Raw genomic sequence first — 15,639 nt, 5'->3', positions numbered from 1 at the left:
TGATCTATCTAGGAATGTCTTATGTTTCAATAATTTGTAGTAAAAAAAGAAACTATTCTCAGTACATTGTGTTCTTTTTAAGTGGTGTAGGATTAAAATTTGTAATGTGTTCTGTTTATCACAATTCGTTATATTAAAAAGAGACAACTTTGTGTATTTTCTTTTGTATTTCAGTACAAAATCTTCTTAGCATAACCAAAAAAAGCCATTCAAGAGCAGATATAGAGCTCTGCTTTGTGGTGGCGGATCTCGATTATTCTTGGGCTGTCTTCACCACCATAAAATAGTTTTGGTACGACGTATTGAGTCACGGCATTCAGGTGGTGGCTCCTAGACATTGGCGAAGTCATAAGGTCTTAGTTATAGGAGTTCGTAGGTTGTATGTTATTATATTTTGTGGGGACCATTGGTTGTTTACCCTTGTGTTAGTCTATTTATTGTTAGTCTCCCAATTGATTTGGAAGGTTATGTTATCCTTCGAGTCCGCTTTGCTAGTAGTAGGATCTAAGTGGAGTTTCTTGTAACACCCGTATTTTAAATTAGACGCGTAATAAAATTAGATGTCGCGATTAGCGGTAGTTATTTTTATTTTTCGCGTAACGACCCCAAACTAAATTATATTACTTCTTCGTCAAGTTACGATTTTAATGTGACGATTGATTTCGTTTGAGATGATTGTTTTGAGCAGTAAATACTATAGAATGTTTCTACCCTAAAAATTACTACAAGTAAATTGTTTACGATGTCCACTTACAACTTTGATCATCCAATTTATAATAGCAAAAACATAACCATTACAAGTGATTTCCAATCCATAAAGATATACAACATAGTACCTTATTCCTACGACCAAATACTACTAACTATCTATATAACATCCTTTTTTTCAGCAGTTCCAATACAGAAAATGCCTTCTATGGCAGCTGAAATCAAGCAGCCATTCTTTTGACATCCTACACAAAACAAACAATACAAGTCAAAAGCATGTTCTTACACAAGATTATGCTAGCCTACAATTCTTGAAATTTAACACACAAACAGCAAGCCTGAAAGCCATACTCCTTAATTCAAACCGGCAGCAAAATTTCACATTGCATCACCTTTTTGACAAAACCAAATCCATCCAAGAAATTTGCAAAGATTTTCTACAAACACCTACTGATTATTCAAACCTAGCAGTTGTCCATCTAACCGAAGCTAGCTAACAGATTATAAATCACATCACCACAGACTCATTTCACAACAACCACACCAACAGAAATATCAAAACAGAACACATAGCCATTCGGCCAAGAAACAGAATCATCCCAAAATAAATTTTCCCAAAAAATAGAAATTTACCTCAGTCGTGTTCGTCATCCTTCATTGATCACGACTATCGCCGTCGTTAAACCAGCAGCCGCCGGGAAGTCACTGAGTCACGACCGAGTTGATTATCGGTCGTCACTGAGTCAGCCGATTTTGGCCCGAGTTCGCACATCAGAGAAGTCCTGAGGCGCCGACGAATGTGACCGAGCCAAAGCCGACGAGAAACTAGGTGACCGGATTCTTTGAGGTAAAAATCCGACCTCCTCCTGCAATCAATTCGACTTATTTTTAGCATTAAAACAACCCCCAACAACCATAGAATAACATATTAACAGATTAGGACCCAATTCAAAGCTTTTAAAAACTTTGTCCGAAACCAAAAATTCAAATTAAAGACAAACGGGTTAAAATTGAAAGAAACTAACCTCAAAATCATGTTCCCCGAGTCGAGAAGAGTCGATCGATACCGGTGTCGAGCCTTGACGTCGCCAGAATTGGCGTTAACGACGACGAGCAGACGAGCGACGGGAAGAGAGGAATCGCGTCGCGAGGTAGAAGACGGAGATGAAATGATTGAACCGATTTAGTTCAATCAGTTATATAGTAGGATATTAAAATCGGTTCAATTGTCTTTTCAAAGCTACCAACGTATTTTAATACGTCAATTATAAGTCAAAGGTTAAATTGTCTTTTCATAGTTTTAAAATCGGTTCATTTCGGGTTATTTCGGTTCAATTTGGTTTATTTCAATATGATTGGAACAGTTTGATTTTAATTATCCGCACCTGTTGAAAAGACTTATATATCCCTACATGTTTTACAAAATTGCAGAATTACCAACGCGTCAATTTTAAGTCAAAGGCTATACTGGTCATTTCCTTATTACGAACCTAATCCAGACCCTAATTTTAAACCCTGAAAGTAATATTTTACCTTCCGAACTTAATAAAATCATTTTTACTCGACCCGAACCTACCAAATTTTTACAGTATGTTAAAAATATTGTTTTGAACATAATATATGAAAATTGGAATTTTAAGATTACAGATTTAATTTATTTCGATTTTTGGTTAAATTGGAGTTAAAAGATATATCGTTAATGTAATTTATTGTTTTAAAATTTATTTAGGATAGTAGATCAGCATAGAAAATTATGGAAAAATTATAGTATAATAGTTTAGATGATTAGGAATATTGTACAAATTTCTTAAATATTTTTATAGTATAAAAGTATTTAATTCAATAATTGGATTAAGAAAAAAATTATTTTAGAATATAATTAAAGAAATGTTTTAAAAGTAACTTAGAGTTATTCCGACGAGTGCGACGTGTACGGTTTGATTCGTAGTAAACACTAATGCGAATTTAAGATCTAGTCAAATTAAAATAGAACAACAAGACATTTCGTTTATCCTAAAATTAGAGAGTAATGATTTTTATATATCGTCTAGTAGGTAACGAAATTACGGGCGGCATTGGAGAGGTAGCTAATACCGATTAGCTAATTAACGGTCTTCATCACTGTGAGTAGATCTTTAATTATAGAAGGCGCTTATATTTTTATTATGTACTTCATGCATATTGTTTGTATATAATATATATAATAGCTACCTAGGATTGGTTGTATTATATATATACAAATATATATATATATACGAATTGGGAAATAAGTTGAAATTTAAATTTATATATATATTTTGGGAAAAATATTATGAACTATATGATTAATAATTGTATCTATATAATTTGGGAGAAAATATTTGGAAATAATTCTAAATATATTAAGTGGATAAATATCCGTAAAGATTTGTAATAAATTACTATTACATGTAACCACATGCGGGAAACTCGGATACATACATAAACTGATTCCTGGGTTCGACGGGACTCACGATAGGAATCCACGCTGGTTCTACGGAATGCCTAGAAGGGTTGTCATGACACGGCGCTGGGCTACGGGCCGTAGTTCAGAAGCTCAACCAAAGCCTGGTTGAGGAGTAGAAAGGTAGCTGTCCTAACGAAGGGCACTAGACTTTATCGATGGAGGTTCGACTGTGGGATAAAGTGGTTACCATATAATAGAAATAAATATCTTATTTTATTGTCTGAATTGATTGGAAATATATTTTGAAATACATAAAAATTATTTGAGACTAAAATCATCAAAGATTTTGGATATGCATTACATGATAATATTTTCAAACACTGTTATGGGTAGAATCTAGAATATATATAAGGGAGGGAAAAACCTCCTATAATTAACGGCCTGCTCACGGGATTTTATATCTCACAAACGTTGAATAAAATTTTTACAGGTAACGAGTAGTTGGGAAGTACGGCGTGGATTCGTAGAATAAGTTATCGTTTGGAGATCGAGATAGATTACTTCACAGCCTCGAGCAGAGCATAGTATTTATCTTCCTTAAATAATCCTGTTGGGCGGCACTTGTGCCGAAGTATGTCTTAGACTTAACCTGACTTTTATTATTGTTATAATCTTATATGTAACTAAAATACTTAATTATATTTTAATATTTTATGGAGGATATAAAACTCGAATAAAGATTTATTTGTTAAATCGATAAGTGTTAAGTACGTAACCCCCGACACCCCTCGAGTGATCTCCCGTCTTTAGAGGAAACTCGCGAGGAAATATTGCATTTCTTCTCCTGATTGGTCATGGAGTTCCTCTAATTTTTAGAGAGATAGGATTGTTATTCCATATCGAACCCATATATATTAAGTCTAGATAGTCTTTTATTAATCGTATTTCTTTATATCGTCCCGGTTTTATTTTCTCGAAAAAAAAACGAGATATATAGAGCAAAACAAAACAAAAGATACCTGCTCTTGCCAGCTAATGCAACAAACATCAAAAGAAAATGAAGAAAACTTGCACACAACTCTCTGTTTTGTGGGTTTTGTTTGCTATATATGTCTATCAATAACATTATACATCAGCAAGTTGCTTGCAAATGAACGAAACTCTTTCTAACTTTCATATATAAAAACAAAAATATAAGCATTCGATACAAAAAAAGGGACCTACATTTACATATATAATCAATCTCCTTGTCCACAATTATAGAGTTTAGTGATACAGTCATCTGAAAATGAAAGAAAACTTGACACCATACATAAATAAATTCATATACAATAAACATATTTTACACGATTTGGGTTCACCTCTTGCCGAAACAAGAGGTACATTTCCCAAATCATAACCTTATATAGCTAACTTAAGACCATACAATCTTGAAAATTAGGTTTCACTCACACTAGCTTTTCCTCTACTATTCTGATTTTTTACTTCCTACTACTATTTTTTTTTTTGATAATGACATGATTACGAAGATTACAGGTCGAGGATGATTATATCAATCCAAGACGAACAATCTAGCCTCTCAAATTCACTGTACAATCCATTTCATGTACTAATAACTCCCATTATATACCAACATAATCCACTACTTGATATAATTTACCTCTCTAAAAGTAGCAGTATGATATAAACAACTTTTTTCACTAAGGAGTTGATGATGATGCTTCTTGTCTTGGTTCTCTAAGATATCCAAGAAGCCTTTCCGCCTGTTTAAAGAAATTAAGAAACATAAGAATCGACGATTAATTAATAGAATACTTAACTCTATATTAAAATATAATTAGCCCCAAGATTAGTCAATGTTTAGCTTCTACCAACAAGAAACCAAGTTGCTGCCTCTAGATAACAATAATAAATTAGAAAAATCAAAACTTTCTACTATTTCATAGTTTAGACAAAAAAAAATACTCTCCATATAAAAATAGCTTCATTCATGCGGACATGTATTTAGTACATGTATTTAGTCGATAATCTCCCTAAATACAAGTCCACTCGAATGAACTAAAAATTCAAAACATCATCTATTTTGATACGGAGGTAATACTAATTATCATCGAAACACATTTTACTGCTCCAATCACAAATAGAATGAAGTAAAATACAGTGCATTGTGCTCAAAATCAAATTAGATAACTAAATAGAGCAATTATTGATCAAAGATCGAACTTAAAATAACATACTATGAATTAATTACTGACCTTATGCTTAGCTTTAGCACTTCCGTTTTGCGAAAGAGCGACTAAAGGAGGAATACCGCCTTCTCGGACAAGCAACCCACGATTCCTAACACTATCAGAACACAACTGCAACAATGTCAAAACTGCGAATTCCTTGCCTTTCACGCTACCATCCTCAATCGCCTCCACCAGAGCCGCCAAACCTCCTTCCTCCACAATAGCATCCTTCCCTTCTAAAATACCAGCCAAACTGCTCAACACCACCATAGCCTTTTCTGCCATTCCACCACCATTATCACTTTTCCCGCCGCCATGCTCCGCCACTATCGCCACCAACGGCTTCACCGCCCCTGCATTTACAGCTCTTTCTTTGTTCTGTTTCAAAGAACATAATTTATACAATGTAGTCAATGCATCTTTCTTTCCTCGATTGGATCCGTTGATCAATAGCCACACTAAAGGTGGGATTGCTCCACACGCGCCGATCGAGCTTTTATTTTCTTCGATCAAAGCTAGGTTTAGCAATGCACAAGCAGCATTCTGCTTCGATGTTTCCGTTCCGGTCTTCAGAACATAAACCAGAGATTTAACGGCGCCGTTATTCGTAATTAACGATTTATTGTCTTCGTGTAAAGACAGGTTTAACAGAGCTGTAACGGAATGTTCTTGAGTTAACGGATCGTTACAACGAAGCAGAGGAATTAACGCCGGCACAGCTCCGGATTCTCCGATCAACGCCCGATTATCCGACCGGTTTTTCGCTAATAGCCGGAGTTTCGCCGCTGCCGACCGCTTTATCTCCACGGAGAACGATTGTAAACCATCGATACAGATCTTAACCGTCGGTTGAAGATCTTCCGGCGAAATACTCTCGATTATCTCAGTCGAGAAATTCTCTCTTTGCAAAAACCCGGCACACGGCTCTTCCGGTTTCTCTTTCACTCCGCCACACGCAACACCGATAATATCATTTTCCGGCGACGGCAAGGTCGCAAGTCGCTGTAATTCGCCCGATATATCGCTGCTACAAGCCGAAAAATCGGTGAAAGTCTGAGAAATGTCGAGAAACTCCTCGTCCTCAGACGAAATTGACTCCGCCGCCGGCTTGGATTTTCGAGAAGCTAATTCGCCGAGTCGGATGTCGATTACGGAATCAGTCAAGTTCTCCGACGAGACTTGGGTGGTGAAAGAGTGGTCGTCGTTTCGGTTCTGATACAAATTGGACCGAATCGTTCGCATAGACCGGCCGATGGTACTCCGGCTATGATTATTATTAGATGGAGAGTAGAAGTTTCGAGCTGGTAACGGAAACCGGTTCGTTCTCGAATAATGAGAATCTTCGAGAGAAACCATTTTCTTTCTTTTCTGACTAAACTACGTCGTTTCGAAGCTTATAGTGGTAATAGATTTGCTGTCTGAAAAGTTAGATTTTTGGTTCAGTGTTGTAGCTTTATAGAGTAATGGAAATTTGTTCTTTGGGTTTCGCTAAAACAACAGCTTGCTTTTTGCTGGACTGTACTTTTGTTTTATACAGAATCCATCCTTGTACTTTTTAACTTTACTGTTTTTTGCTGCTGTACTTTCTAACTTTTTGTACTTAAAAAAATGTAATTACAATTATTACTTTTTTTAACATAATAAATTCTATAATTTTTAATAAAAAAATATTTAGTTCAATAAAATAACACATTTATTATTATTTTTAGAATATTTTAATAGCATTTAATAAAAACGTGTTAGTTTTATATTCGGAGCATCCGACATCTTGCTCCGGAACATGTTTAAAATATATATAATTATTTTTAATGAAAAATACATTTAAATATATTAAACAAACACAAGGCTTTAGAAAATGTATGGGGTTCTAGTAACATTTACTTGATTTGATTTGATCACTTTGACAAACAAAAGTCAATTAAGCGAAAAGGTCCTCATATATTTCTAGGTTATTTATAGTTGCCCTAAATTATAAGTTAAGGCCAGCTTCGTCCGGAAAAGAAAAAACGTGGTATTTTTTTTTTCGTTTAACTTATATGTATAATTCACAGCTCACAAATCAGAGGGTCGTCATGGATACGCTCCGGCATGTAGGTGCGGTCGTTAGCTCCTACATCTACATGTCGACGAGGTGGAGCGCCAATTTTTTACTAGTTAGAGCGCATGGATATAGGTGTGATGGATATGTCGTGTTGGTGCGGTAGAGTCCTCTAAAATATGAAAAAAAAATACGCTGGCCAGGTTGAGTATTTAATTTAGTCCCCTAGATTTTTATTTTTTATTTTAATCTCTATATATTTTTATAATATTCTTTTCAATCTATGTTCTGCACCACATCACTTGTTCCTATTCTGTGTATAGATAGGAATTCGATTTTGACTATGTGGATATAATTTGCTTCCTAAAAATATTACTCCTTACAAATGAGGGGGAGAAAACGGCGCAATATCCTAAGCCTTTGTTTTATTTGTGATATACAAAGAATAACGTGTGTGAGGTGCTAGACAAAAAGGGTGATTCCGTGGTAGGTGGTGTAAAACGACAACGTACAGTCCAGTCTACAGTTCTTCAGGCAACGAGGACACGTGGTGCCAGCTTAGCCATCTTTCGTTAAGCCGTTTGATCAACAATTAACGGTCGGTGATTGGAAGCTGAATAATTGGAATATTCGTTTCTTGCCGTTTGATCAACAACATCTAATGGTGTTAATAGATAGGTGGGTAGTCTTTATTCTAGCTTATGGTGTGATGCATTGTTGCCAGCTATTTCTCATCAACAAATATGTTTTTGTTAACCTTTTTGACATATAAAAGGTGCAATATGTTGTAGTCAATGTACTACTTATCGAGAAATATGAAAAATACATAAAAATTACTTACTTCCCTTTTGAAATAGACGGCGTTTCTTAATTTTAGACGTGTCAAGAAATGAATGTATATAATTATTATTAATATTATTAATATGTATGTATATATATATATATTTTATAAATATATATATATATTTAAAGGTAAATATATCTAAAAAATTAAAATAACATTTATTTGATAATGGAAAAAATATCATGTAAAAAATAAAAGTCATTTTTTATATGAATAAGGAATTTTATAGCTTAATTATGGTTTTATTTTATGAATTAGCTTTATTATAGTTGGCAATTTAATAAAAGAGGAAGGTAATCGCTCTCGTCCATTTATCTTAAGAGTAGTAAGAAAAATAGCTAAATGATTTCTCGTTGACAATCATCTTTTCTAACTGTCCGTTAGAATATTAATCAAGAATTGATCTCAAAATAGCTTAATATATTTTTTCCGTCTTAAAATAGATATAAATTTTTACATATAAATTGTATTGAAAAATTTATATCTATTTTGTGACGAAAGTAGTATGTGATATTTTTCTTAGAGGACACATTTGTAGACAAGAATCAAGTTCTTCTATATATATTTTTTTAACACTAATTTTAATTGATTAGACATTGTTTTTTTGTCTGTTCAATCATTTCAACATTGAAGTTAATTAAGTTCTAATGTAATGTAATGTAAGAAGTCTATTATTGTTATTTTTGAAATTTTGGTTGCATTATTAAGCAACATGATGAGTTGTTTAGCGCCCCTAACCGCTGCTCCTAATCAAGTTTGAAAGATCATTAATATTCTTCATTAACGGTTCTTAGAGAAGATATTTAATTTTGATGATCGAGTTAGGTAATCCTGATACAGTAGCTAGCTGCAGTTGGATTGACCTTATATCATGTCGTTTGCTTATAGCCTTATAAAAATGTATAGTAAGTATTCCTTATGTAAAGTGTCGATCACACAAGTTTCTTTCAGAAGGTTGAACTTGAATCCGTGTAATTGCACCATAAAATCTATAATTTACACGAATTTTAAACCTGTCAAATTGTATAATCATCTTCAAATACACCAAAAACTAATTATAAAAGTCAATTACACCAAATATTACTACCTTTCCTTTTTCTATATAATTTATTTACATAAAAAGAATGGCTATGTATTTCGAAAGGAGGGAAGTAGTATTATTTTCCATTTCTAAATTCTAATAATTCAATTTATCTTTAGATGAAAAATTCGTTAATTCACCATAAAAGAAAATTTCATTAATTTAATATTCTGTTTTAAAAAAGACAAATTTCGATGCACTAAATTTTATCGTTTTGAAGAATATGGAAGAAGATGTCGTAGTACGTAGCATTTTCCTTATAATTATAAAGAGACTGTTTTCGTAATTTGAACCCGTAATCTTTAGACCACGAAAAAACAATCTTAACCAATTGCGTCAAATTTCGCCTTCAATTAAATATTCTGCTCTGCTGATATATAATTGATGAACAGTGCACAGTGTACAGTATAGTCTTCTACTCTGCCGTACTCGGATTAGATAGTGAGCAAAGACACACGCTTATGACACGTACATTAAAATGATTGAGAAATGTATAAGGAGAATCTGTAAATAATTTTACTAAAAAGGGTAACTTGGTCTTTCAAGACTATTTCACTGTAAAATGTAACTCTTTGAGAATAAGGGGGGGTAATGTAGTTATGTCCAGAACTGAGGGATTATTTTAGATATGACTCAACATAAGGGGAAAAACTGTATAATGAGGCTAAAACTCGGGGGAGTTTTGTAATTTACCCAAATAGTATAGAAAGATAATTTTTTTAGGAGTTACTAATCATTTTTATTTTTTTAAAAAAAGAGGACTATGAACTGGCATCAAACAGTTCTTGAAAATGATCAGATTAATTAATTTCTTTTTCACCAAAAAAATTATATTTCATCTCATCATTACGTTATTATAAATTTTTTATAAATTTAATTTGGTCCCATCCCATGCCACATTCAAGTGATAAATGCTTCCAAGCATCATTTCTCTTTCAAATAAAATCATGGAATCATGTAGATTAATTAGATTATTATTTATCTCATATATGGATTACATAAGCTTGTTGATGAAGTTATTCTAAAAAAAAAAGCTTGTTGATGATGGCTGAAAAATAATGAAGAGAAAGACATTTATTCCTTTTCTTATTAAACATTACATTATAGTTTTTATGACTCTCATACTCAAATTTTAATTATTTTTTAGTTATGTTTAGATGTTTATTGAACATTGGATTGATGAATTACTAATTCAAAAAGAAAAAAAAGAGGACTATGAACTGGCATCAAGCAGTTATTGAAAATTATCCGATTAATTTATTTCTTTTTCACCAAAAGAAATTATATTTCATCTCGTCATTGCGTTTATTAATGCTTTCAAGCATCATTTCGCTTTCCTATAAAATCATGAATCATGTAGATTAATTAGATTAATATTTATCTCATATGCATTACATAAGCTTATTGATGATGGTTGGAAAATAATGAAGAGAAAGACATTTATTCCTTTTTATTAAACATGGTCTACAACGTTATAGTTTTTATTACTCTCATTCTCAAATTTTAATTATTATTTTTGTCTTAGATGTTTATTGAACATTCATCGAGTTATTTAATTATAAGTGTAAAAAATCAATAGAGCTTAGAAACAGCTGGTTTCCTCTTTATAGCACACCAACTTTTTTGAGTTGCCAATTTTGAATATAATCCATTCCAGAAGAGTTGTCGAGCTCTCAAGTAAAAAACAAAACACTCATGTAATTTTTTTTTTGAACTTAAAAGAAGAGTTGACAATCTAATTAATTATATATGATAATATATCTTATCTTTTGTCACTAGTTGAAATTATAGTTTTGGAATGGATGTGGTCAAATTCAATCATAAGGTTTTGACATTTCCTTTCTCTATGGTGTAGACATGCCCACGATCCGATTTGAAATCGAAACTGAACAGATTAATGTGGGAGTTGATAATTTTAGAATTTTATTTTGATTTTGTTAAAAGTATATGAAATCGAATTGGAACCATTAAGAATCGAAACTGTATCGAAACAATCCATTCTAATAAAAGTTATGATTTTATTTTGATTCTATAAATTTAAGAATCCCGATCTCTCGGTTCAAAATCTAAATTAAATTAGACCATGACCATGTCTAGTACATATCAATGACAGATGGCATAGCTAACTTTTTACTTTTTCTCGAGAAACTTTTTACTACTCCAATTTTGTAGTGATAGATTTAAATTCAGAGTAGCTAGGTGGAGCTTGGTTCCCCACTGCCCAAACGTGTGGTTGCTCTCCAATTAAGTGGGTCATTTCATCTTATAAGCCTAATGAGTAGCATCGATGATCGAACCATACTATTAACAGAGCCGACATTACTATTACCGCGACTATTTGATACTTTTTTTTTTTCTTTTTGAAATTTAAAGAGATGATTCATTAGGCTGAGTAAACGTCCAAATGGAGTTCACTATCGGAACAATAGTATTAAGATGTGCTAAGCTATGTCTAGGTTTATTTTCGTTCCTATTAATAAATCTAAATTAACAAAACAAGAAAAATAAAGAAGACCATTCTGAATTTTTTTCTTGATCAAAACTTGACAGTCCCTTTCTGAAATGATCGATTTTAACGGTCAAATATATTCTTTTGATCAGAATGACTAAGTTAAGCTCTATCGAAAGTGTTTTCTACTCTTCAACGCCGATCCGAAAGCCGACAAACAATGATCTCTTGCTATAGTTCCATAATTATTATGAAATTATAGTAAGAGATCAACTATGAGATAATTCCATAATTAGGGTTTGATACCTATATTTTTTTTAATAGTCCGATACTTATATTTCGTGTATACTAAATATATATATATATATATATAATCGTCTAGATTCATTTAACTGATATGAAATGTGATGATCGAGATCATTTACCACAATGCTTTTCTTTGAACAATTGAGCTATATATTACCGACCCTTAATGGTAAAGGCATTTTTTTTTATTTGAAAGGTCATGAATTCGATTTATGGAGAACGGACTTTAGATTTCGATTTATGAGGAACGGACTTTAGGTGGGTAGATTTATATTAGGTACATAAAAAATAAAAATTAAAAAAAAAATTAAAATTTGAGCTATATCATTTCATTTTTCGTTATTTCTTTTTACCATTAATTCCTGATCCATAAAAGACTCAAATAACCTGAGAAGAGAGATACAATTAATTAATGACAAGTGAATGAAAAAAAATAAAAAATATACATAATAATAAACTCTCAAAAACAACTTGACCAAACTATAGAACTATACATCAATTTGTCACACACGCTGTCTACACACCATTGCATGCTTGTTTTAATACAAGAAGAGCAACAAGGCTTAAAAAAAGCCAATAAGATCAGAAAGAGAACCATCCGACAAACAAGCCAATAAGATCAGAAAGAGAATCCAAGTGAAGCGGCACATAAGAAAGTCGAATCCAAGTGAAGCGACTAGCGATGTCCTGCATTTTCCAAGGTCTCCAAATAGAGAACTAATCCCAAATCCAGCTAAAAGATGGACCCGACAGTACAGTAAGATCAACAATAGGGGGAAGAGTAATAATGACCTCATTTCTACCAAGAGGCTTAATCTCAGCATCAAAGTCATGATCAGAGAACAATTTTTTTCAGTTCTAGCAAGAAATCTATTGAACGCACAATGCCAAACATACTACGTTGAAGCCATTCAAGTATCACATCAGGAGGATTAAAAACAATCGAATCAGAGTTAGACAAACCTGAACGCGGCCACTTGAACGGATTACGAGAAACATGGTGAAAGTAGTCACAAGAGCTCATAGGTTGAGAAACATGACTCGAGGGCTATATAGAATGATCAACTCTCGAATAGGCTTGAGGCACGAAACGAGCACGACACGCCCTAAGATTAGAGCCACCCAACCAAACCCCATTGAGACGAGCTATGACAACATTGCATGCTGTCCAATATTATTCCTAGCCAAACGAAATTTCAAACAAAAAGACATGCAATAACAGATCAAAGGGGAGATCAAATAAAAAGTCCATACATATGACGTTTTTGTCGTACCTATAACATTAATTCAAATATCTTATTTTTCATAATTTAAGTTTTGAAAATGATAGTATAGTAGTATATGTTTACGATCATATATTACTCGCTCCGTCTCAAAATACATGATGTTTTGAGTTTTTTAATTCATTCATATGTATATATATTTAATTAAGATTCTTCATTAGATACATGTTTATATATAAATGGACATAAAAATTCAAAACATCATGTATTTTGAGTTCGAGGTTAGAGGTAGTAATAGTATATATCCGTCTTGATGATGATATTGAAAGTTAAGTATCAGAGAGACACACAAAAGTAATGGCGGAGATTAAACAAATGGCGTTTGAACAAGTTTATGAATAGAAAAAGAGGGGCCATATATTTTTCTGGTGATAAAAGAATTAAGAAAGCATTCTTGCACCTATAAACTCCAAATGCAAAAACCCTATAGTTGGACACGTACTACACTTTTAGTGTTAGCATTCGTCAAGTGAAGTATTAAATTAAACCTAATTATCCAATGTAGATGTCTTTGCCAACTGGACATGTCCGAGGGAAGGCCTCATTGCCTCCTCCTCGCGAGAGGTTGTAGGATAGACTCTAGCGTGGAGTATCGATCAAAATGTCATTAATTCCCTATTAGATGACTTTTGAGTTTAGGTCCAGTGTGTGAAATGATCGATTTTAACGGTCAAATATATTCTTTTGATCAGAATGACTAAGTTAAGCTCTATCGAAAGTGTTTTCTACTCTTCAACGCCGATCCGAAAGCCGACAAACAATGATCTCTTGCTATAGTTCCATAATTATTATGAAATTATAGTAAGAGATCAACTATGAGATAATTCCATAATTAGGGTTTGATACCTATATTTTTTTTAATAGTCCGATACTTATATTTCGTGTATACTAAATATATATATATATATATATAATCGTCTAGATTCATTTAACTGATATGAAATGTGATGATCGAGATCATTTACCACAATGCTTTTCTTTGAACAATTGAGCTATATATTACCGACCCTTAATGGTAAAGGCATTTTTTTTTATTTGAAAGGTCATGAATTCGATTTATGGAGAACGGACTTTAGATTTCGATTTATGAGGAACGGACTTTAGGTGGGTAGATTTATATTAGGTACATAAAAAATAAAAATTAAAAAAAAAATTAAAATTTGAGCTATATCATTTCATTTTTCGTTATTTCTTTTTACCATTAATTCCTGATCCATAAAAGACTCAAATAACCTGAGAAGAGAGATACAATTAATTAATGACAAGTGAATGAAAAAAAATAAAAAATATACATAATAATAAACTCTCAAAAACAACTTGACCAAACTATAGAACTATACATCAATTTGTCACACACGCTGTCTACACACCATTGCATGCTTGTTTTAATACAAGAAGAGCAACAAGGCTTAAAAAAAGCCAATAAGATCAGAAAGAGAACCATCCGACAAACAAGCCAATAAGATCAGAAAGAGAATCCAAGTGAAGCGGCACATAAGAAAGTCGAATCCAAGTGAAGCGACTAGCGATGTCCTGCATTTTCCAAGGTCTCCAAATAGAGAACTAATCCCAAATCCAGCTAAAAGATGGACCCGACAGTACAGTAAGATCAACAATAGGGGGAAGAGTAATAATGACCTCATTTCTACCAAGAGGCTTAATCTCAGCATCAAAGTCATGATCAGAGAACAATTTTTTTCAGTTCTAGCAAGAAATCTATTGAACGCACAATGCCAAACATACTACGTTGAAGCCATTCAAGTATCACATCAGGAGGATTAAAAACAATCGAATCAGAGTTAGACAAACCTGAACGCGGCCACTTGAACGGATTACGAGAAACATGGTGAAAGTAGTCACAAGAGCTCATAGGTTGAGAAACATGACTCGAGGGCTATATAGAATGATCAACTCTCGAATAGGCTTGAGGCACGAAACGAGCACGACACGCCCTAAGATTAGAGCCACCCAACCAAACCCCATTGAGACGAGCTATGACAACATTGCATGCTGTCCAATATTATTCCTAGCCAAACGAAATTTCAAACAAAAAGACATGCAATAACAGATCAAAGGGGAGATCAAATAAAAAGTCCATACATATGACGTTTTTGTCGTACCTATAACATTAATTCAAATATCTTATTTTTCATAATTTAAGTTTTGAAAATGATAGTATAGTAGTATATGTTTACGATCATATATTACTCGCTCCGTCTCAAAATACATGATGTTTTGAGTTTTTTAATTCATTCATATGTATATATATTTAAT

General features: G+C 32.9%; 1 protein-coding gene across 1 annotated transcript; it reads right to left on the bottom strand.

Moving 5' to 3' along the window:
* Nucleotides 1-4,833: 4,833 nt before the first annotated feature.
* Nucleotides 4,834-6,720, bottom strand: LOC139883588 (U-box domain-containing protein 4). Its single transcript, XM_071867748.1, has 2 exons — nt 5,389-6,720; nt 4,834-4,896 (listed from the first exon to the last, which is right to left on the bottom strand). The coding sequence occupies exons 1-2, from the start codon at nt 6,718-6,720 to the stop codon at nt 4,834-4,836; spliced, it is 1,395 nt and encodes a 464-aa protein (XP_071723849.1).
* Nucleotides 6,721-15,639: the final 8,919 nt, after the last annotated feature.

The sequence above is a fragment of the Rutidosis leptorrhynchoides genome, unplaced genomic scaffold (assembly GCF_046630445.1).
Source record: "Rutidosis leptorrhynchoides isolate AG116_Rl617_1_P2 unplaced genomic scaffold, CSIRO_AGI_Rlap_v1 contig424, whole genome shotgun sequence".
Taxonomy (NCBI): domain Eukaryota; kingdom Viridiplantae; phylum Streptophyta; class Magnoliopsida; order Asterales; family Asteraceae; genus Rutidosis; species Rutidosis leptorrhynchoides.
Note: the sequence above shows the minus strand (reverse complement) of the source record. Positions and strands in the feature narration are given on the sequence as shown.

Bases quoted from the DNA above. Each gene is read 5' to 3' on its own strand.
- LOC139883588 (XM_071867748.1), bottom strand. From the start codon at position 6,720: ATGGTTTCTCTCGAAGATTCTCATTATTCGAGAACGAACCGGTTTCCG. The intron at 4,897-5,388 runs GTCAGTAATTAA...TTCTTTAAACAG, and splicing joins GTGCTAAAGCTAAGCATAAG to GCGGAAAGGCTTCTTGGATA.